Source organism: Cygnus atratus, chromosome 1 (assembly GCF_013377495.2).
Source record: "Cygnus atratus isolate AKBS03 ecotype Queensland, Australia chromosome 1, CAtr_DNAZoo_HiC_assembly, whole genome shotgun sequence".
Lineage (NCBI taxonomy): Eukaryota > Metazoa > Chordata > Aves > Anseriformes > Anatidae > Cygnus > Cygnus atratus.
The window spans coordinates 103,330,648-103,355,413 of NC_066362.1; the positions used below are offsets into that span (position 1 = coordinate 103,330,648).

Consider the following 24,766-nt stretch of genomic DNA (forward strand, 5'->3'; position numbering starts at 1 on the left):
AGGTTGGTCAGCCTTACCTCAGCCCCTGGGACTGCTATGGAACAATTCCTCCTGGAAGCCATTTCCAACCAAATAAAAGACAAAAAGTTTATTTGAAACAGCCAGCGTGGATTTGACAGAATAAATCGTGAGCAAATTGTGTCTGAACAACCTGATTTCCTTCTCTGATGAAGTGACTGTCTTGGTGAATGAGGGGAAAGCAATGGATGCTGTATACTTTGACTTCAGCAAAGCCTGTGACACTGTCTCCCACAGTATGCTTATGTCCTAAATGGTAAGATCTGGAATGGATAAACAGATCGTAATGTGAGTCAAGAATTGGATGGATGGTCGGGTTCCAAGGACTGTGATCAGTGGTAATTGCTTACCAGCAGCCACCCTCAGGGACTGATACTAAAGCTAGCAGTCTTATTGTGTTCATCAATTACGTGGACAACAGATGAGTTCACCCTCTCAAATCTGCAGGCTGTATCAGGGATACTATCCAAAGAAAGGTCAGAAGGCTGGAAAAATTGGCTAATGGGCATCTCCTGAAGTTGAACAAAGACAAATGCAAAGTTCTGCACCTAGAACAGAATATTCCCTTGTAACAGAACAGGCTAGGAGACAACTGAAAGGATACAGTTTTGCAGCGAAGGTCCTGGGAACAAACTGAACATGAGGCAGCAATGTGCCCTTCCCCTTCCAGCAAAGGAGGCCAAACATGTCCTGGGTTGAATTAGCAAGAGGATAGCCAGCAGGGAAGTCATTCTCCCCCTCTCTTCAGCATTCATAACAAAACAGAGTGCTGAGTCTAGGCTGGGGTTTCCCAGTATAAGAAAGACGTCAACCAACTGGGGTGAATTCAGGGGAGAGGCCAGGGAATGTTTAGGAGCCTGGACAACATGACGTACAAAGAGAGGCTGATGGAAATGCATTTGTTCACTCTGCAGAAGAGGATGCTTCAGGACTGGTCATATTGCTATCTACAGTTACCTGCCAGGAAAGCAAAGCCAGTCTCTTCTCAGGGGTGTGTGGTCTTAGGACAAGATGGATACCTGGCTAATGGATACAAATCACAGCTTGGGAAATGTTGGTTAGATATTAGGAAAAACATTTTTACCATACAGGTGGTTTGCTATTGCAAGAGGTTGCCCAAAAAAGCTGTGGACTATCCATCCTTGGAGGTATTCCGAACACAGCTGGGCAAGGCCCTGAGCAACCAGTTCCAAGCTTGATCTAGTTGGAGTGGGAGGTTGTGCTAGATGTTTTCCAGAAGACACTTCCAACCTAAATTATTCTTTAATTTATTTATAATTCTTCAGCCTTTGAGAAAGTCCTGATGACTCATACAAGAGGACCAGGATAGAGACACAAAAGATCAGTCTGTCTCGGTGCCATAATGATACAAAAGCCATATCCAAAAACCAGCACATGGCTGCCAGCACAAGAAGAACCCAGTAGATGTGATACAGACCAAACAGCGGGCAGTCCTTGTCCATCACATCATTGCAAGAAGTCCTGATTGGACCACTTGGTTATATGCACCTTGATGCTTGTGAGTTTTGGATTAAGAACGTGTTAGTGTGAGTGAAAAGTTTTATTTTAAAATCATCTTCCAGTATTTGCATCTAACCTTGCTGCTTTTTTTTTCCTTTTTTTTTTCCTTTTTTTTTTTCTTTTCAATATTGACTGCTACAAAAGCAGGGCTGCCAGGTATGAGGAGCACAACAGCTCAAGCACAGGGGGGGAAGGTGAAAGAAGGAATGTCAAAAGTGAAGACAGTTCAGACAGTTCCTGTGAGGTTAGGTGTCCGTTAAAATCTCAGGAGCTTTACATAATCATGCTGATAAGCAATTTACCTGTTTGACTATTTATAGTTTTTCCTTTTTCTCTCTTTTTTTTTTTCTGTAACTGAAAACAGAAACTGATACAAATGTAGGCTCTAAATTATTTCTCTTTCCCCACAGAAACACATTTATGACATTTTTCCACTGATACTTACTTAGCAATACTAGAGAGAAGCTGATTAGCCAATGAAAAACAAGATGTCTAATAACTTTATAACTCACCTGAAGAGGGGGGAGCACATGCTGCAAGCTGTTATTTGTTATCTGACACAGGCTGCTTTCAAGGGGGGGAGGGTTTGCAGAGTCAGCAGCCAAACCATGTTTTGCTTGGCCTTCCAGATGTGGGAAGGAAATAGCACTGTGATTGACTTTCTAAATAGAAAGCATAAGTAAATATTACATAACATCCTAGCAAGCAATTCTTTATAACAGCTTCGAAAAACAGAAGTATTTAAAGCCTTAAAATGGTGTGTATGGTTCACTTCTGACACCTAACGGTGAAAGCAAAAAGGGCAGATATTCTCCTGCGGCTCCCAGTTGCACTAACATGCAGGAGGAGGTTGTCTAGGCAATCCGTCAGCCTGGCACATTCTGGGGCATTCAAGTTTCCCCACAAGAACATCTGCATCCAACAACAGAGGAGTGACTGCTTCAGGTGGAAAAGGTGGTTGGGCTGGGAAACTGAACAGCCACTCCAGGCCACAGGAGTGGGGAAAATAAAGTGTATGTAGGATAGACACGAGATGTAAATGGTAAAAAACTTCATTAGCTGTCCCAGGTGGCAGAAGAGAAATTGGGACTGAAGAGGAGTCACTGAGAGTGTCTTCCCTGTCCTGTTTTCTCACCTTTGTTAACATCTGATTTGTTAATGAGAAGGCATGTTTTGTGCAAACTGTATTGAAAATGAGATGTTTGTAATCATTTGAAAGTTCCAGTATGATTAGTCTTTTCTTTAGACTTGGCCCTTTTCTTATTGTAAAATATGTCTATAACACTCGTTTTCTAAAATCAGTCTTTTAAGTATGTGGTTCTATGAATGTTAGGACCTCTAATATCTTGGATATCTAGAATGAGAGAAATCACCCACTTATCAACAAAGAAAAGATTCAAGGTAGACTGTTTCTTTGGCAAACATTAAAAAAAAAAAAAGAAAAAGATTTGAAATAGATCTGTAACATAGATCTGATCATCTATGCACTATCAAATGAATGACTGGGTCTGTTGAGTTAAGGCTACAACCCATATGAGCCTGTGAAATTTCTGTACTGGGAAAAGGATACAAATATATTTTTCAAACTTTTGACAGCAACAGAGAGGTTTGATATTTTTCTCAAAAAGCAAAGAAACAAAGCTCTCTATCAAACCATCTTGAACGAGTAAGATTTTTTTCCAATACTATAGAAGAGTCTTTAAAGTCTTAGAACTGAGATTCCAGGGAACTTTTCATTACAACTTCGGGAGACAAAAGTGCCGTGGGCAGGAGAAATGCCTCACATGTTGTTGAACAGCTAGCAAAAAACAAAATACTCTCAGGCACTTGGGACAAAGTCATACAGCTACAGGAAAAATGGAAGAGGGCAGGGAATACAGGACTTTTCTATGCTCAGATTTATTTATTATGTGGAATCTCTTAGGAAACAAACATTTAAGTATTCTTTAAAGTCAGTTGAAGAGTTACCTACCTGATGGAAGACTCTGTTAGATCCCAGATGATCACTCTCTTGAACAGTCAGCTGAGGCTGAGAAAATGTATCCACATGAGAAGACTGTAAACATGAGATGATGCTTTTTTAATAATAATAATTACTCTGGGGAAAATGCAATTTTTTTTAATTTTTTTTTGGCGTTTCTTTCCTTTGTGGCAATATCTGTGCCAAAACAGTGTTTGAGAGAGGACAACAAAAGCTGCTGAAAACACACTACTTTCTGGCAATTCCCCTCCCAGTCAAACAGCTGTTTTGTGGGCAGGTGCAGAGACAACTTGCTTTGCTTATTGTGCTTCTCAGCATGCTTGATGTGCCCATGTGGTCAACAGAGGGGAAGAGGGGCCTTTGCCGTCCTTAAAATATGTGCTTGAAAGTATATAGTGAGCCTGCTTGGAAGGACAGCTTTACAATGCCTCATAAGGTAAATTGTAAACTCATCCATTGTTAATAGCAGAATTATACTAATTCAACTTGTGGTATAAAAACACATATCGATGTTTAAATTTACTGAGATAAAGAAAAAAATCCAATTGGTTCCAAAGGAGAGAGAATTTTACAATAATAGCAAAAGAAACATGGGGAAAGTGCTAAGTAGCTTGCCATTTTTAAGATTCTGCTGGTGCTTTCAGCAGTTTTCTTATAAACATAAATTGCATTGCACTGTACATTTCTGTCCAATATGAGACTGCAGTGAATTGAAGAAAACTGTAAGATAATTTGGATATTGGAACACAACAGCAGCTTGGAGCTCTGCTCTATAGACTCAAGTGAACCTCACCAGGTTTGGTCAAATATGCTTCCTTGTCTCTGGGCTCTGTAAGACATAACGTCATTCCATTCATAGTCAAAAAAATCATCTTTAACCAAGTAGACACAACAATTCCACTGTAGGATTCTTGAAGTGGTAGAAAAGCAGTATTTTCTCTAAAAACAGAGGAACTTGGAGGCATGGGAGGGAACTTAGTGTTTTAAAAAACTAATTTGCAGCCAAAATTGTCTTATGGATGTAAGCTGAAGATTAAACATACTTCAACAAAGCATGGTATTCTCCTTTACCTGTTTTGTAGCCAGGGCTTCCATGGCCTGTACCTGTCACACAGTCTTAAATGTGCAGAGCACCTGAAGAAGTCACCTCTCTTTGCAATGACATCCTATCCAGTGCCAGGATCAGTGCCAGAGGATCATTATTTAAAGGCCTTTGTAGTGGGCTTCAGTAAGTCCACATGAAAATAAGCCTGCATATGGGATGAGTACTGCTAGTGTTTTGTATGGGCCATAAGACACCTGCCATGATGCAGCCTAGCCACAGTGAAAGGAACTCCATGCCACTTTCCTTTAGGCTCACTGTCTGAAGAATCATACGCTGTGAGTTCAAAACTTTCCGACAACAACCACAATAATTGCCCCAAAGAGAAACACTGGATTACTGCATCCTACATATGAATGACCTAGAGCACAATATACTTCTCCCAGTGCTCCAAATGTCCTTGCGATCACTATTTTCCAGTGCGAATTTCCAAAGATGAATATTTGCCAGAACATTTTCACAGACAAACACTTTGCATGTAAACTACATATCCTGCACTTCAGTGCAGAGCCAGATTTATCAGGAAGATGAGTCTGGAATCCACACTCATAACTATACCAGACGTATCAACCCTGGACTTAATACAACTATTGATTTCAGGACATATTACATTTCTTCTCACACCTCATCCATACTTTATTCCCAGCTATTTTTATTTTTCAGTTTCTGGACCTGATGAAAACATTGCATTCCATTTAGAAAGAGTTTCTTAAATGCTGTGTGCTTTTCTGACTACATGTCAATACAATGCCAGGCTTTTAAAGAGAAAGTCATCACTGAAAAGCAAATAAAGATACAGTTGGCTTCACATACCTGTACAGACTGCAGAGTCTTCACTCCAAAACGGCATTTTATTTCTTAGCAGTAATTTAAAAAGGCTATACGGTGATGCCTATATTATTAGATATAAATTTCAAAATATACTGTATTTACTAATATAGCATAATCAATTCACAAAATGACATTAAAACTCAGCAAGAGCTAAGGAAGCAAGTGAGTGAGCTCCAGGTCATGATGCTGTTAGAATTCTGAATCTATTTAATTTCTATTTATTACGGAAAAGATTAGCAAGATTTTGAGATAGACAATTCTCCTTTAATACTGCAAAAGCAAAATCAGTCCATCAGCCCATGGCTGTGCCTCTTTTTAATTGCAGAAAATTGTGATTGTCTTTGCCTCTCTTTTTCTAAACCTGCTTATTAAGGATGTAGAGCTCTTCAGTACTCTTTGGGAAATTTATTCAAAACACCTTAAAATCAATAGCTGACCAACCCTCATAAAATAAACAGTTAAATAGCATACACATTTACCATTGGAAAAACTGATCTGTGCCTACAACAGTCCTGCCAGTACCTGACAAGGGAGCAGATGGATTGATCATTTAAGTCCGCACAGTGACTTACTTGATAGTCTTGATCCAAATGACCCGTCACCTGCTGCTCTAGCGAAATCCTGTACATTTAGTAATGGGAACTACAGCTGAGCTGTTGTGCATGGTTTAATCTGGTAGACGCACTCTAAAGAAAAACTGAGCAACTGTTACTATTCCATTCCACTTCACTCCTGGCTGTTGTACTCATGTAACACTTGGCCTGTCCTACAACTAAGATAGTGCACTCCAATCCTAAACTACGATCTCCTGCTATTCCAGTCCTTCAGATCATATATTACTGGCTATTACCTTGCTAATTTCAATTGTCACTCAAGAAATAGAACGGTGTCCCCATTCGCTACCTAATTTGCAATCACAAGAGGCACTGAGCATTCACCATTCTGCAAAATCAGAAAGTGTGACACTTTTTCAGAATACCCAAAATGTCAGCTTATTTTTTTTTATATTCAATTGACCATAAAAATCAGAAATGTATTAGAATTTTAGAAATGATAAAACGCGCAACTATATAAAAAGTAGACTTCATAGTCTCCTTGTTTAAATGGACACCTGCTCACTATCAAAATTGAATTAACAATACAATACATACAGAGAATGCAACATAATGTTAAATCATGCAGTATATTCAAAAGCCACAGCAAATACATACTTGTTCTCTCAAAATACAGTAGGAAAATAAACATTTTCCTTACCTTGTCAACTATTTCTGTCAGCATAACTGCAAGAGCCATTAATTGCAGGACAGAGGCTGTTTATTCCATTCGCAAAACACATTTCAGGAAGCCCACCTTCATCTAGTTAGAGCAGAGCAGGCTCAATTTCATACACTGTACCCTGATCAGAAAAAAACCCACCCTTCTGCTTGGCTTCAGATTTAAATTTTTATCCCGGAAATATGCCAGTGACTATTAGCTGCTCTAGTATTCTTTTGGTGGCCATCTGTTCCCTTTCTCAGCCTCCTTCTAGCCAAATATAATTTTCCATATTTATCATGGCAAGTCAGTAATAAGAAAGACAAATATAACAGGATTGGCTGTTCTCCTTGCTGTCTCAGTCTGTTCTTTCTCACTGAGATTGTGTGCTTGTGAAACCAAAAACCACTTGAAATCATATTTTTTCAAAACTTGTCACAGAGACCTTGCTATACATTGAGTTAAATCTAGTCACTGAGACTGGCAGCTTGTAAAATGAAAATAGATGAATACCTCAAGGGCTCATTTCTCATTGGTCATGACGTTTCATTTACTGAAGACCAAACTGCGGCACCTTGGTCTGTGGTTCTTGTTAGCATCAATACAGAGCTTCTCTGCCCTTACCTCATTTGGGTGTTGTGCATGTGAGAGGGAGCACTGCTAGAAGTGCTCCTATCTCCCCAACATCTTATGGGAATAGCTAAGACAGAAAAATACCATGTGCTCTCCTCCTTCATACAGTCAAGGAATGGCATGTTCCCTGCCGGTTCTAAATCTGTCGACAACCCAGAATAGCTCTATTTGCACTCAGAAATCAGGCTTTACAAAGAAGAGATACATGCTCACCCACAGAAGCTATTCTAGAAGACAGCCACCTTTGCTGATGCTCCTGGAATGAGTTTTTCCACAGTGTTGTCAAAGGACAAACAGCTATTCTTTTGCACTCATGGAGGTCCAAGCAATGCCCTTGCCTAATACTATTGTTGAGGTGCACCATCCTAAAAGGCAAATCACTCTCATTTCTATCACTTCCACTTCTCCGTTCTCCCCAAATTGGAGCTCTCCAGTCAACAAATCCTCCCCAGAATTATACTTCACATACAAGAAAAACAACTTCTCATTGTCTAGCCAAATAACGTCACAGACTGTCATGCCAACAGTGCAGGTTCAGCCCTAGGAATGCATGGAGGTGCCATGTGCTGGAACACAAATGAAACAGCACGAATATGCATCAAGTGTGTTTAAGCTAAATCACTCCCACACAAACATACACAGACAAGCAGGCATATGTGTGCACATAAAGCCAGTTAAACTCCAACTATTTTCTCCCACAGGTATATCAACCATTTCTGAGTAGCTTTCACAAAGGTTCATGAGAAGGGATTTAGCTAATGTGGTGCGAAAATATACATTTGTGATGCTGGAAGTTATCAGTCCAGTCCACTGTGGATATCAAGTATATGTACTACACAGGTGGGAAGTACCACTACTCACGTTTACTCACAGCACTCTGTTCTTATGACCGGTGGTGCTAGATATATGAGGCAGGGTACGTAACAGAAAGCTGTACACTGTATTCCCTCTGGTTTGTTTGCAGTGCAGCCACGCTGTTCATTAAAAGATGTATAAGACAGCTTTGCATAGCTCCACAACCTTCTGGGCCTTATTGTCCCATCTCAGGTTTTGACTCTTAACTCGTTAAGAAATTATTAACATTCCTAGGATAGTTTACATAGAAGGGAGCAAAGGATGGATCTGGTCATACACTCAACTGTCCCCCATTAAGAATGTCCTCTATTTTCTTTATTTCTGTTCCTCATAATGTTTTCTATTTTCTTTATTTTATAACATTCTTGTAAGCATATTCAATTTTTTTTGTGTGTGTGTGTCAGGTCATGGAGGAATAAAAACAAATTTTAGGATCATTCTTTCTCATGCCTGAAGAGGACCAATTAATTTTTTCAACACAAGAAACTACTGTAAGGTTTTCTGTTACATTTCTCAACAACGCTGTCAAAGTGAGAGAAACCTGCCAGGATTACTACCAAGTTCCGGTCATGATAAAGGTAAAAGTGCAGTCATTTGAAGTAAAAAAAAAATGCATAAAATGTTTCAGCTATAAATTACAAAGCATTTTTGTGAAGTTTGAAGGAAATATTTATGGTCTTTGTAACTAACTATTAACAAAATACCCATTTCTGACAGATAATTAACTAAAGGGCTTAAGTTCAATGGTAGATAAATTCCTCATGGATGCTATCACTGGCTGTGATCATCACATAGGCAAACCCTTAACTACAATCCTATTAAGTTTGGCAACATCTCTGTGAAATAAAATAATATTAGAGGTAAAGGAATTAAAGAACTTGCCCTTCAGTGGACTAGGCATTTTGGAGTGGGAAGAAGATTCATTCCAACTTAGCCTAAATGTTCAAGGTAAACAAAGTTCCCCGTGGAAGTGCCTTTGACTTTTTGTTGGCTCAGCTTGAGAAGGAGATTATGCAAGTAATGTAGATTAGGTATCTCAAATTTTTATATCACTAAAATTAGATCTGATAAATTCTGCTCTTTATACATTTCACTGTGCACCTCCTGCACTGCAATGCACCTTGTAGAGCTAGTGCCACTAATGCAAAAGAGACACCAAATGCTAAATTTAATTTGAAAACATTTTACTTGCCTACACAGTCATTCCACTGATTTGACTAAAGACAGAAGATACAAAGGGGCAACAAACTGAACCCTTTGTGTCTAGGTCCATGCAGTGGCTTACATAAAGGCTTGACCATTGCAATGGAGAAAGTAAAATGCTGCCACTGCAGACTGAAGCAAGTACAGTGAATACCACAAGTCCCTGAAGTTGCCAGAAAACACAGTTAATGTTTCTTAAATCATTCCTGGTTTATTTGTTGTAATAAAACATATGAACTATGTCTATAACACTGCTGCTTAACCAGTGAAAAGGGAATGGGTGGTTTAAGATTTGTGTGCATAAACTTGGGCAAAGATTGCACCAGATGAACCAACGAGGGCAAGTTTACTGGAAATGGAAAAAACAGTTGCACAGTTTCTTACTTCTTTAGAGTATGTCTTCCACAGGAGAATGCAAAAGCTTGGCAAATGATAAATTCACCTTTCTAACATTTAAACTATTTGCTACAAAGATGCTTCTCTAAAGCTTATTAACAATTCCTATCATGGTTGGGATATGCTCTTGCTATTAGCAAACAAGAAAAATAATTTAATAATGCTTTTCAGGTGTAAAAAAGCTCTAAAGATAAATAACAATCACAAATGCAATTTTACATGTGAGGAAATTAAGCACTGTGTAGCTAAGGACATAATTATTAAAACTTCGGAAGATAATTTCTAACATCAGAGCAAGGGTCCATGACCGAATTTAGATAGAATTTGGGTACAAGGGGATTTTCCAAACAATTGTTTGGCTGTATAAAGCCACCAGGACTGTAGCAACATTATAATTTCTAGGAAACAGACTGGGCAAATAAAGGACTTAGCCTAGAAATCAGTGCTCAAGCATTTTTTTTCCTAAAGCACCAATCTGTTCTTAGGACTATTCCAAGAACAGAAAATACGGTTATTCCTGGATTCACAAACTGAAGAGGAATCACGTGAGAAACAGGAATTGGATATGTACCAGATAAGCTCATTTAAATCAAGTGGGGTACACAGACAAAACGTAGCTCCTAAACACATTGAAAAGTCATAGGGGAAAAAAAGATTATAAGCAAATTAGATCATTATCATGACGGAAAAGTATTTTTCATTTTCCTATGAAGCCCTGAAAGACCTGCAAGATTTTCCTTTCAAGAAAGATCATCAGCTATTTCTACCAGTTTGCAGGTAATATGCAGGAAACACCTGTGCTATTCTTGTGAAGCAGAAGCTAGCATGGTAGCCTGGAAGGATCGAGATCTCTAAGTCCTCATATAGTTCATAACTGCACTTCCTAAACACCTTCCCAAATGCCATTGATATCAGGCATGCACTTGTACATTTAGATGGCTTCCTAAATGGTGCCATCAGTGGAGGAAAAACAGGGGCTTCGTTTCACAACTTTATTACTTCAGATGAGTTATAAGAATATAACATTGATAGCACATCAGTGAACGACCCCTCACATTGATTCTCCTGTAGAAGGTCAGTTTAAAAAAATGATCAAATGTTTGTTAAGTTTAAACTTAGAAACATGCATTTTTTAAAAGGCAGATTTCACCAGGTTTTCTATAGAGCACTTTTTTTTTCTCTAAAATAAGATAGACTAGCTGTTTATAGCATATAAGTTAAAATTTTTAATAAACCACAAAGCCTCTCATGTAAATGAAAAGATCAGTATGAAATCTTTTGCAGAACCCTAAGTACTCTGAGATCCTACAAGTTAATCACTTGCTTAACATTTATGCAGAAACCTGTAAGATACTCCTGCAACTTAAAAATGTAAGCATTAACTAACTTCACATCATTAATAATGTTAATGTTTTCATTAAAAAGTGATATGTTAATTACCCTTTTCCATACAAATTAAATTATGATTAATCCTGAAAAAATATATGGAATTGATAGTAGACAGTACAGTTGATCAAACTGTCTTCTGTTTTCTAGTATTTGTTTACCATTCCACACAAGAGGTATATCATAACCTAATACAGATGTATGTACTTTAAAGAATAAAAACAAATGCTAACCATTATTACCTTAGGCTGGATTCTCCTATTTCTTCTCATTCGTAAACAAGAGTTATTGAAGAAGCTGAAATCACAGCAGTTTTCACTGCTTCTTTCTCTCCCCATAATGACAAAGCTCCATGTTTTAAATCTGTCTCCATTAAATTGTTCTCTTGTAACTTAAACCTGATGTTACTGTTTGTCTAATCCAACCCTGCCATACAGGTGCCCCTGTATCAATAATAGCATGGGCTGTTTGATGATTTTCATGGGTGAGCTCACTGGAATTAAATCACATGTTGTTTTACCATAGTTCCACAGCATTGTCACAAACCAAGTAATATTAAACCAAACTGAGAATATTAGCATATTTGCTGACGTGCTATGAAATCTTTGAGGACCTAGCACAAGCACAACATGTTCATCAATTAGGCTCAGCATGATTGCAAAACTGTCCCTTGAGGCACCACAAGGTGCATCATTTTCTTTATTTTCTTCCTCTGTTTTTTTTTTTTTAATTCCTTTTTCAAAGACTCAGCCATAGATTTAGTTCTGCTAAAAACAAACTCTATAATGAAGGTAATACAAAGGTAATTCATATAATTCATAGAGTTTTACTGTAAATCCAAAGAGTGTCCCCATGCATTTCACTCATGGTTTCCTCTTAGCCCTCAAAAATACTTGTGATCTTGGAGTGACTACTTCTAGGTAGTTCTGTTTCTGCTTAGGCTTTAATTCTCTATGGGCTCTAACAGCCTTTTAGATACTCCATCAGCAAAACAAATGCTTACAGAAGGAGCGGCTTTTGCTTGGAATACGAAGGGAAAATACTTCAGTGATCTTTTATTCAGCATGCTGTAATCTATTTTTGCACTCCTGACAGGCTCCATGGGGGAATAACTAACACTTAGTCTCAATTCATTATTTTCTGTACTTTTCTTGAAGAATGATAAAGCAATTCACATTTCATAAAGAGCAAAAAATGCAAACAAAATCTTAGTCAAAGTGAAAGAAAGATTTAAGAAAGCAGAAGAACAACACAAGCTTATTACAATAAAGCCATAGTGGGTTTGGAATAAAAATAAGAAATCTCCAAGTCTCCTTTTGGAAAACTCTGAAATTAATACCATTTACATTTCTTATAAGTTTATAATTTTATATATTATTTGATCCTTGTTTCACTGAAGTTACATTTTCTTCTTAATCAATTTTTATTTTCTTTGTAAATTTGAAAAAAAAAAAAAACAACATGGGAGGAGGGGAAAGAGAGGGATTAAATAAAGACAAGTGGAAAAGAAAACCTAAATGCCAAGAAGTCAAAAACCCAAATTGTTTTAATATTAAAAATAAAAATAAAAATCTGAACACCATACCTCTTCCTCAAAAACAAACAGAATCTCAAAGCTTGAGAAAGATTTCAGAGAAACAGCAAAGATTTTGTTTTGGGAGATTCTGCAATAAAAATAAAAAAAAGGAACAGCTTGCACTATGAAGACTATAATGAACAAATTCTGCCTTTGCCTTCATATTCTGCTACAGTTCACATCAGTTAAGTGTTCTACTTCTAGGAGACAAATTTAGAGCTTTCCAATCAGACAAGAAAAGGAATGGGAAATGGAGGAACTGTATGAAATCAAATCAAATAAGTTTTTTGTGAAGTCTAGAGAAAGATGGATGGTTCCTCAGATCCTGAAGCACAGTCACTATGAACTAAGCAAACAACAGAAAACTGAGCTTTCATTCAAGCACTGGGAAACTTGTTATGACTCCTCCTAGTTTTCACAAACACTTATGAACCTCACAATCAAAAGATGCCAAATAACTGATCACTTCAGTATAGGTTATGATACATGCCAAATTAATTTGGAGGTGTCAGGAGAGGACAAATTGGCTCTCATTCAACACTTGAAAAAGTCATACTGATTTGGGAGGAGAGAGGCAAGTAAGCAAATCTGCATCATCTCTATTGCTCAGCACATACATGGTGCATGGCAGTGGCCTGACATCAGCACACTGCTAGAGCAAATATGCCGGCAGGAAAACAACAGATGTTAAGAGGTGCTGAGTCTGCATGTAAATTTAATTTATACCTCCTGCAAGGTCATAATTTGATTTGCAGTTGTGAATAACTGAATGGGTATATATAGCAAACGGACGTCTGAGCAGGGTGTGGTCCAGATTTCCCAATTTGCTGACTAACCATGTGTGTCACAGTCCCTTGAGAACAGTACCACCTTCCTAGAAGTTAAAAGTCACAGAGCTCTCTGCTGTTACAGCATCTCCTTCAGAGTTTAAATGTTTGCCCACTTCATAATGGATATAATATCCACTGAATAGACCTCAGGCCTATTCAAGCAACGATGCCACTGATACTGCATGTTCTCCTGTATCTTTCCAATATACATTAGACTAATATTCTCATGTCAGTCTTGCAAGTTATTTATCATGAATATATTTATCTCCCTAGAAGTTTCTAGGACCCTGTTGCTAATCATAGGCCACACCTCTTCCACTGCCATCAAAAACACTTCATTTTTTTCATACAGAGGGTGCCTGAAATAAAATCATAGAATCACAGAATCATAGAATGGTTTGCGTTGGAAGGGACCTTAAACATCATCTAGTTCCAGCCTCCTGCCACAGTCAGGGACACACTCCAGTAGACCAGGTGGCTCAAAGCCCCACCCAACCTGGCCTTGAACACTTCCAGGGATGGGACATCCACAGCTTCTCTGGGCAACCTGTGCCAGTGCCTCGCCACCCTCTGAGTAAAGAATTTCTTCCTAACATCGAATCTAAATCTTCCCTCTTTTAGTTTGAGGCCATTCCCCCCTTGTCCTATCACCACACTCCCTGACAAAGAGTCCCTCCCCATCTTTCCTGTAGGCCCCCTTTAGGTGCTGTAAGGCCGCTATAAGGTCTCCCTGGAGCCTTCTCTTCTCCAGGCTGAACAACCCCAACTCCCTCAGCCTGTCTTCATAGGAGAGGTGCTCCAGCCCTTTGATCATCCTCATGGCCTTCCTCTGGACTAGCTCTAATATGCCCACATCCTTCTTGTGTCAGGCACCCCAGAACTGAATGCAGTACTCTAGGTGGGGTATCACAAGAGCAGAGTAGAGGAGGAGCTTTACCTCCCTCGACCTGCTGTCATGCTTTTGATACAGCCCAGGATATGGTTGGTTGCAATTAAATCACTCGTTCCTTAAAAGCACACATTCAACAATTCAAGGTCTCCACTCCCTTACCGCTTCCCCCCTCTTTGCCTGCACGCTGCTAGTATTTCACTACACCTCTGATTCTTGTGGCTACCTGTATGGAGCAAAACCCTCGACTACATATAGACAAGCCTATATACAGACAAGCAGCTGCAACATTTCTTTACAGCTGGGCACTTCACTTGGGCATTAACTTTGATTACTTCCTCCAATTTCTTACTTGCCATAATTGAGAGAATTGTGCCTCAGTGGATGGATTTCCTGCTGCTTTGAGAGGTCCAGTAACTGTATATACAAAAACAATGAAAAAAATGCACACAGGTTATATAGTCAGAAATTGCATAAAATTTCTCATTCTGTTAGGCAGGCAGATAAAGGTGCAATGCAAGGTGCAATTGTATGGAAGGAGGAACCAGGGTATACTGTATATATACATACTGTAAATGCTGTTCTTCCTCAGAAGATCTAATGACCTTCCTAAGCAGATCTAATGATTATGTGGAGGTACGTAAAGTCAAGATGCAGCTTCTGGGGACATCCCTCTGCCTACAGTTTGCTTTTGACAAACTCTGAGTTGCTCCCTTTGGATGTTTTGAGTCATTCTGCCTTCCTGCAAGGACTGTACATGAAGCCCAGGGACCTAATTTAGGAAAGCTGGACTACCTAGTGCTGGTATCTACTTTTAGATGTTGCAAGGTATCTACATTTAGCTACAGAATTTAGAGGCAAAAACCTATTTTCATACATGATGAAGACACTTAGGCATTTCAGAAATGCTGGTGCACTATTAGCAAGGTAGTTTGTTGCTGTCCAGTTCCTCCTGCTCTCATCCAGTGTGTCATTTAGGAGTCCATGTCCAACTCCTTCCCCAGACCAGAAGTAGCACTGAGCCTCTGAAGAGGCACAGCACTACAATTACAGCCAGAGGTACACAGGTAATATAGCATGAGGATGAAGGAGCATAAGGCACAAGAAGGGTCTGAACTGTTTCTGACAGTAGAAGCACTACCATCCCCCCTGCACCTCCTCAGGGAGTTAACAGTTCCTGGCAACACTCGTGTTTGGCAAAAGGGACAAGTGAGCAAGCCTGGGAGACCAACTTGATTCACCCCTGATGTCGATGTGTGTCATCAGCTGGCAACCACCAACCTAGAGAGAGATTTTTCAGTGCCTGGATACCATAGGAAACCCCTGGAATTCAGGCTGCTGCCTGCATTTTGTGTGCTGTTATCAAACTGACCCATCACCTCCAACTTGAATAGCATGGTTAAACACTACCTCTGTGGGAGGGACAGAAGGTAATTGCCAGTCTCAGGCACTGATTCACTAAGATATTTTGGCACAGTTAATTTAAAGTATGCAAGTGTCTCTGTGTACTTCAGTAGTAAGTGCTTACAGACTTTACTAGATCCTGGTACTGACACAATCTCAGAATCACAGAATCATCTAGGTTGGAAGAGACCTCCAAGATCACCTAGTCCAACCTCTGACCTAACACTAACAAGTCCTCCACTAAACCATATCACTAAGCTCTACATCTAAACGTCTTTTAAAGACCTCCAGGGGTGGTGACTCAACCACTTCCCTGGGCAGCCCATTCCAATGCCTAACAACCCTTTCGGTAAAGAAGTTCTTCCTAATATTCAACCTAAACCTCCCCTGGTGCAACTTTAGCCCATTCCCCCTTGTCCTATCACCAGGCACGTGGGAGAATAGACCAACCGCTACCTCGCTGCAGCCTCCTTTAATGTACCTCTAGAGAGTGATAAGGTCACTCCTGAGCCTCCTCTTCTTGAGGCTAAACAACCGCAGCTCCCTCAGCCACTCCTTGCAAGACTTGTTCTCCAGACCCCTCACCAGCTTCGTTGCCCTTCTCTGGACTCGCTCGAGCACCTCGATGTCCTTCTTGTAGCGAGGGGCCCAAAACTGAACACAGTACTCGAGGTGCGGCCTCACCAGAGCTGAGTACAGGGGGACAATCACCTCCCTAGACCTGCTGGCCACGCTGCTTCTTATACAAGCCAGGATGCTGTTGGCTTTCTTGGCCACCTGAACACACTGCTGGCTCATATTCAGCTGACTATCAACCAGTACTCCCAGGTCCTTCTCTGCCAGGCAGCTTTCTAACCACTCATCTCCCAGCCTGTAGCGCTGCTTGGGGTTGTTGCGCCCCAGGTGCAGGACCCGGCACTTGGCCTTGTTGAACTTCATACAGTCGGCCTCAGCCCATCGGTCCAGCCTATCCAGATCGTCCTGCAGAGCCTTCCTACCCTTGAGCAGATCGACACACGCACCTAACTTGGTGTCGTCTGCAAACTTACTGAGGGTGCACTCGATCCCCTCATCCAGATCATCGATAAAGATATTGAAGAGAATTGGTCCTAGTACTGAGCCCTGGGGGACTCCACTAGTGACTGGCCTCCAATTGGATTTAACTCCATTCACCACAACTCTGAGCCCAGCTACCCAGCCGATTTTTAACCTAATGAAGCATATGCCAGTCCAAGCCAAGAGCAGCCAGTTTCTTGAGGAGAATGCTGTGGGAAATGGTGTCAAAAACCTTACTGAAGTCAAGCTAGACCACATCCACAGCCTTTCCCTCGTCCACTAAGCGCATCACTTTGTCATAGAAGGAGATCAGGTTCGTCAAGCAGGACCTGCCTTTCATAAACCCATGCTGACTGGGCCTGGTCACCTGGTTGCCCTGCAAGGGCCATATGATGACACTCAAGATAACCTGCTCCATGAGTTCCCTGGCACCGAAGTCAGACTGACAGGCCTATAGTTTCCCAGGTCCACCCTCTGGCCACTCCTGTAGATGGGCATCACATTTTCTAGCCACCAGTGGACTGGGACCTCCCAGTATGTGTACTGTATCTCAGTACACATGCTCAGTTTTAATACATTAATTTCACCGTATTAAAGATGATGTGCCAAGAAGTCCATACCTGGCACATGTGTATTGCTACTGTTAGTTTAAATTTTAAGAAAAAAAGCTAAGTACATATTTTGCCTCACTTTTTCTTGGAAATGAGGAATATGCTAGAAACTATGTCCCAGTACTATTTCAGGAGAACTATATATCTAATTAAGAAGCTTTCCTATGATTTAGAGGAAATATTTTAGAAATACTCTCTTCATGCGCATTATCAAGACAGAATATTAGGGAAATTTCAAAGAAGAACTATTAAATTAGCTCTTACATGTTGTCATACAAAGAATAACTGAAGTTGAACTAGATGATTTCAGGAGGTTTCTTCCAACTAAACACTTCCGTGTCACAACTGCAATATCACTGCTTACAACTGCATCAGTTGACAAGGGAAGACCGACCAGTATCATCTACCTGGACTGGAATTCTGCAAGGCCTTTGACATAGTCTCACAAGACATCCTCATCTCCAAATTGGAGAGAAATGGATTTGATGGGTGGACCATTCAGTGGATAAGGAATTGGCTTGAAGGCTGCACCCAGAGAGTGGTGGTCAATGACTCTATGTCCAGGCGGAGGCCGGTGATGAGTGGTGTCCCTCAGGAGTCTGTCCTGGGACCAGTACTGTTTAATATTTTTATCAGTGACATAGACAGTGGGATTGAGTGCACCCTCAGCAAGTTTGCAGATGACACCAAGCTGAGTGGTGGGGTTGATACAACAGAAGGAAGGGATCCCATCCAAAGGGACCTGGACAAGCTTGAGAAGTGGTCCTATGTGAACCTAATGAGGTTCAACAAGTCTAAGTACAAGGTGCTGCACATGGGTTGGGGCAATCCTGGACATGAGGACTGTCTGGTTGAAGAACTCAATGAGAGCAGCCCTGCAGAGAAGGACTTGGGATTCTGGTGGATGAAAAGCTCGACATGAGCCTGCAGTGTGCACTTGCAGCCCAGAAGGCCAACTGCATCCTGGGCTGCATCAAGAGAGGAGTGGCCAGCAGGTCGAGGGAGGTGATTGTCATCCTCTGCTCTGCCCTTTTGAGGCCTCACTCGGAGTGCCGCAACCAGGTCTGGAGCCCCCAGCACAAGAAGGATGTGGAGCTGTTAGAACGGGTCCAGAGGAAGGCCACAAAGATGGTCAAGGGGCTGGGGCACCTCTCCTCTGAAGAAAGGCTGAGAGAGCTGGGGCTGTTCAGCCTAAAGAAGAGAAGGTTCCAGGATGACTTCATTGCAGCTTTTCAATACTGAAAGGGGGCTTATGAAAAAGACAGAGAGCAACTTTTTGCTCAGTCAGATAATGACAGAACAAGAGGGAATGGTTTTAAGCTAAAAGAGGATAGATTTAAATTAGAGGTTAGGAGGAAATTTTTCACTCAGAGCGGTGGTGAGGCACTGGAACAGGTTGCCCAGAGAGGTTGTGGATGCCCCATCCCTGGAGGTGTTCAAGGCCAGGCTGGATGGGGCTTTGAGCAACCTGGTCTAGTGAGAGGTGCCCCTGCCCATAGCAGGGGGCTTTAAACTAGATGATCTTTAAGGTCACTTTCTACCCGAGCCATTCTATGATTCTATGATATACAGAGAGTTTGTGCTTATCTGTCTTTTTACTGATATTACCACAGTTGTCTCATTTTGGACAATAACCTTCATTTTCTTACCCTCTGTCAAAGATATCCCCTGCAAATTCAACAACAGAGTAACAATATGATAATCAGAACAGTAATATGTCATATTACGTGTTAGCAAAACCAAAATTTGGTCATAAACTCTTTTTCCCCTTACAGGGAGATGCACAGAAAACATGGAGAGTGTACAGAGGAGTTACTGCAGTATATGATGGGTAATACAGCTCAGGAATTATACAGATCAAAATTTGGGAGCTAGGCACAGCTCCCACTTAGGAACAGGCTGGCTGTTATAAATGAAGGACAGAATGCTTCACATCACTTTAATAACATACATCCCCACCCTTTCAAGAGCAACTGGAAAAATCTGCCTCCGGATTTCTTTGGCAAGAACTATGAATCAAAGCAAACCAAAAGGGGGAGCTCAGAGATGAGCTTACTCATGTTCCAAAGCATACATAGATCAGGAGAGAATGTGAACACTATAATCACTTATTATTTATTATAACCTCAGTGGGGCTAATGAAGATATAGAGCACAAAGCTGATGAATGAGGAGAATCAGACTTTCTGTATGCAAGCATATGTATTAGAGACGGAAAATATATCCCATACAGATCATGTTTTTTCTTTAAATGATGGTTTCAAAACTATTCAGTGCTAAATCTGTATCATACTGACTTAAACGTTTCCAGGAACTTCCCACTTCACATTTACAGTTCCTTTGCAGATAGCCTAAATTCAGCCAGCTCCTAGTAAATTCTGCCTTTGCTTTATGACCACACCTGAAACTTCTTTCATAAGTCTATCCTGTTTGCGTAACATTGTCTGTATGGCTCTGTCACAGAGGCAGATGAAATGGATGGGGGCAGCCAGACAAGGCACAAGAGAATTTGTTGTAAGTAGCAGGAACTTGTTTAACCTCTACTTTACATCCTGTTCTTTTCACATTCCACACGGTGCAGCTATTCAATAGGAAGGTTCAACAAGCATTAATACTTCCCGCAGCCAATTCATTGGATCACTGATTTTCCCCAGGAACGTGAGAACAGCAGATCAAAAACAATACCAAAACCCTGACAATAAGTAAAAGAATAATTGTCAACACTGAAGCAGAGATTATTTTTACTGCCTAGAATGATCATGATCACAATTTGGATAATTCAGAAGGACTTGACTAATCTAGCAAAAGTGAAAATCACAAGTATCACTCAATAGAAATCACAGTATTGTGAAATCAGCTATGAATTCCATATTTAAAGACTTATGACCAAGAATGTATTGACATCAGGAATACTGTCATTAACTAAAAGAGCTCATTTAAGATCAAAGCCTCCATTCTGCACTCTCAGGGTTCTAGACACCTGTGAAACTATTGATATGAGGAAGTTGTCCCTCATGTCAAATTTAATACAAAATTTATACCATTTTGAATTTTTCTCTCACTCATATTCTATTGCCACCTCCACAATTCTCTCAACCACTGATTCCTTCACTTTCAATGCCACTTAGCAAAACAAAGCAAACAAAACGAAACAACGACAACAAAAAAAAATACTTCCATCACATTGGATCATCACTGGTGTCCTGGTCCTTCACCAAAATCCTTCCAATCCCCTTTATAATAATTCAAAATGTGTAATGCAGCACAACACAGTTTACCTACTAGCGGTGTTTAAAATATATGAATGATTACATAGAATGACAACTTTGTTTTCTATTATTTGTGTAAGCCTGGATCAGAAAAAAAAAAAAAAAAAAAAAAAAAGGGAGAAGAGAGGATTATGTGAGAATCAGGATTAAAAATCTTGCATTATTACTATGAATTTTTGTTTCCACTCAGAGAACCCACAGTTAGCAGGTCCCCCAGTCAATAAACCTCAGGGTCTCCTTCAGCCATCAAGGAGACAGACCAACACACCTCAGAAATCTTTGGACAATCTTTGGCAACAACAGTAGTAGACGGTCAAGAATATGTTGGCTGTGTCACAGAAGCTATGCCTTTTTTAATATTAGGGCTGAATAACAACAGCAGCTCCTCCTGTTAGAGGAAGATGGGAGGTGCAATGCACTGAATATGAAGTACCAGGCTGCAAAAGAAGGTGGGATCCACCTGCTTTTCTCTTCTGAACAGCCTATGCAGGCAAAATCAGGAAAGAAGCAACTTCTTGATGCAGCAATCAAATGTGTAATGGAGACTGAGCAAGCCAAGCTGGTACTGCACACCCTGCAACCTTAGGGATCCTCTCCCACTCCTTAGAGGAAGGTTTGGTTTAAAGTGCAGGAAGTCAGATTTTCCTGCACTGCTTCAAGTACAAGATCATATTTGTACTGGCCTTCATAAGGAGCACAGAAAAAGAAGGAGGGTTTAGTTGACTATATACCATCTAGCCCTGATCAATTGCTGCCTATTGTTATCTAATTTTAATACAGTGAAGCACTATAGCATTTTGAACTATTGGTAAATTAATGCCTCTGACTTCTGAGTTCTACAGTTTTCTTACCTTTGGATGTGCTGGCTGCATTCCTTTTCCTGATTTAACTATGTTGGGGAAGATGACAGGTCTGCCTTTTCTTATGTTTTCTGACTTGTAGGCAAGTTTGTTCCTATGAAATGATGTCAGAGAAACTGAATCAGCCAGACCACACTCGTAAATCACATCGCATTTCTACCCAAGTAGAGGTTGAATTATTATGCTTCAGAAAATTATACCAAATATTTGGAAAATAATTATATTTTAAACTTATAACTGAATGAAACAATTCAGGAAATACCTACAATTATTTATATAATTAATTCATCTATGAAAAAATTTTAGACTAAAATTGTATTCCTGATATACTTTGATGAAAGATGATTAATGCTTATTAAATTTTATTTTTCTATTCTAGACATTTTGGATTTAAAAGAGATAGTTGTACAACATAACCTTGGAATGCCTGCTAGTTGCTGTTGATTTTTTTTCCTATTCAGTAAAACTTATCATGCATTTAAAAGGCTGTACTACAGGTTAGGGCACCAATACTGTACTGTAATGTAGTATTTTATTTATTAAGTGATAATAGCATTTTTTTTTTAATATAAAACACTTCTTTTCAAAGAATCATAGACATCAAATACAGAAAAGATTTATTAATCATCACCAAGTCAGTTCATTAATGTTTTCTACAGGAATTACATTAGAATCCCACTTTGCTAAGACTCCAGTCTGGAAAAAATCAAATTGTAGGCTGTTGATAACTGAGGGGTGCCAGTCACTGCCGATGCAAGTACGATGTATTTATCTGAACGTTCATATGCTTGTTGTGCCTTCTGCTGAAATAGTACAGTCAAAAAAATCTACCGCAGATCTGAAGAACAGTTAACTACACTGGCAACAATTACCTCATAGTCTCACTGACTGTCTAGTAGTATCCCTTTTTAAAAATTTATTGTAATGCATTGTTTCCATTAACATCCTCTGGTGTTCACATGTCTCATGTGACTGTTTAATAAGTATATGCTCTGGAAATACAAATGTTAACCCTACTGTACTAAAATAATTACTTAACGTACTGCCCTCTAATGTTTATTTCCTGTATACTGTTACAAACTTCTGTTTGTATGCTAAGGAATATGTACTTATCTCTTAAAGTTTCTGCTGAAACGGGATTTAAACAATTTTTCTAAAATCCTTCAAAATTAACATAATTAAAGCAAGATTCATACAGATTTGTTGGATGTAAAAAGCTATGGGATACCCAAGTAAATTCTCTCATCTGTTCATGGAAGGAAAGAGAAAGATAATCTGTTATCTTTGGTTCTACTTCATAAGATGCTTCATGCAGATTAACATCATCCATCTTTCATGTTTGATCAGTTCTATTGCCTCATATTCAGATGGTTTCTTTGTTCTTAAGAGTCTAGGAATTTTTAATGACACCATAAATATGATTACCTTGGCCCCAAGGACTACAGTCATGGAAAAGAGGCTGGGTAATTGAGATACCTGGAGGCTATGTAGAGAGAATTTTAAATATACTAAGGAAGATGTAGATTCTATAGACTGCCAGTTAGTCAAGCTTGTAAGTCTTTTCATGGTATTATTCAGTTAAGCCAGAAAAAACTAATCTTTAGCTTTTAAAAAATTAGACTCATAAAAAAAATTAACTAAAGAAAAAACAGGGAGGAAAAAAGAGAAGAAAATTTCAGATTTTCATTATCCTATTAACCAAACGTGTGGGAAAAAACATGCCCAAAGTCTTTGTTTAAAATGTACACACACATCCTGAATATTGGGTGTATGAGGACTGGAAAGATTCAGCACAGCAGAAAATAATCTTAATTCAAATAAGATCTGTTTTTTTCACAGCTTCTCACTTCCTCTCACAAGAATGATGTCACACATGAGTGGAGACAGACCAACAAACAGTTCTTTGAAACGGTGGGACAAACTGTTTTACAATGCAAAGAGCAGGTTTCTGCATAGAGGATCACAGGAAGTGGTAACATTGGTTTTTCATCTTTGTGGTTTGCACTGATATACTTGGTAAAAGAAAGCTGAGACGATAGAAGTGATCAAATATGAAAGACAAGTGATATTTAACTGCTTAGAGATAGGGCATCTTCTAAATTACACTCAAAGCCCCTGCCCAAAATTCAAGAGCAGTTTAACCAACAGCAACCTTTAGAATTGCATGGAATTCCTGATATAATTGGTCTCAGGAAATGGCATTTTGGCATTTTTGTTCCTATAACAAAAATAATGAGACAAGGGTTGTTTCCCTAATATATCCCATGGCTCACCCACCCTTCTTGTTGATCTACTCAAAAGACAGAGCATTTCACACATTATCTAAGCATAGCCAATACAGACAAGGCAGAATGAGGGCTGAGTTTCAGAAATTAATCGTATAATGAATTATCCACAAGTTGAGAGCTTCTGAATCAATTTTTTTTTTTTTCCAGAAATAATGAAAGCCTCTCTCAGGACAGGATTAATGAATTCTGCTTCCATGCTGGGGATTCACTGCTCAGAATCTCTTCCACAATCTCCTCTTATCCCCAGGAAGTGAAACTTCACAGGTAGTTTCTGTTACAAGTTCTTAGATATCTTTTGGCGAAATCAGACATACAAAAAGTCCAGTGCAGGGCTGAGTCTAAGCATAGAAACAAACCCTAAACAAATTATTTTCAAGAACTTCCCAGTAGAAATTTCTCATAAGCATCTCCAAAACTACACAACTTTTATCACAAAGATTACTCATATAAACTATTCCTTTAATTTACTATTCATCAATTACAACTATTTTATCTAACCCCAACATCCTCAATTATAATTGCATACAATGACTTTTATTTATATTTTTCTTAATGCTGTTTATTATTTTATATCATGAAATTATTCACCTTTGTACACAGATTAGAAAATCACTATGAAGAAAAATCATGTTCTCAAAACCAATTAAAGTGTTTTAAGGAAGACATGTTATTCTTCCAAATCAGAGTGTCTAACTCCTTTTCTTTACTGTGGTATTTCAACACCAGAGAAATAGTTACCTATGACCACATTACATCAGCTGTTCTTTGTATGCCACAAATTCAAATTCATTGCAAAATCCAGGC

General features: G+C 39.4%; 1 protein-coding gene across 1 annotated transcript in view; it reads right to left on the reverse strand.

The window, feature by feature from the left end:
- Positions 1-22,551, reverse strand: part of DYRK4 (dual specificity tyrosine phosphorylation regulated kinase 4) — a 43,717-nt gene extending 21,166 nt beyond the window's left edge. Inside the window, exons 1-6 of the mRNA XM_050711797.1 lie at positions 22,547-22,551; positions 21,666-21,768; positions 15,046-15,094; positions 14,828-14,892; positions 3,512-3,595; positions 2,052-2,201 (exon numbers count right to left, since the gene is read on the reverse strand). Of these exons, the coding sequence (XP_050567754.1) occupies positions 2,052-2,201; positions 3,512-3,595; positions 14,828-14,892; positions 15,046-15,094; positions 21,666-21,768; positions 22,547-22,551 (456 nt within the window). The remainder of the gene's footprint in view (positions 1-2,051; positions 2,202-3,511; positions 3,596-14,827; positions 14,893-15,045; positions 15,095-21,665; positions 21,769-22,546) is intronic.
- Between the last annotated feature and the right edge of the window lie 2,215 nt (positions 22,552-24,766).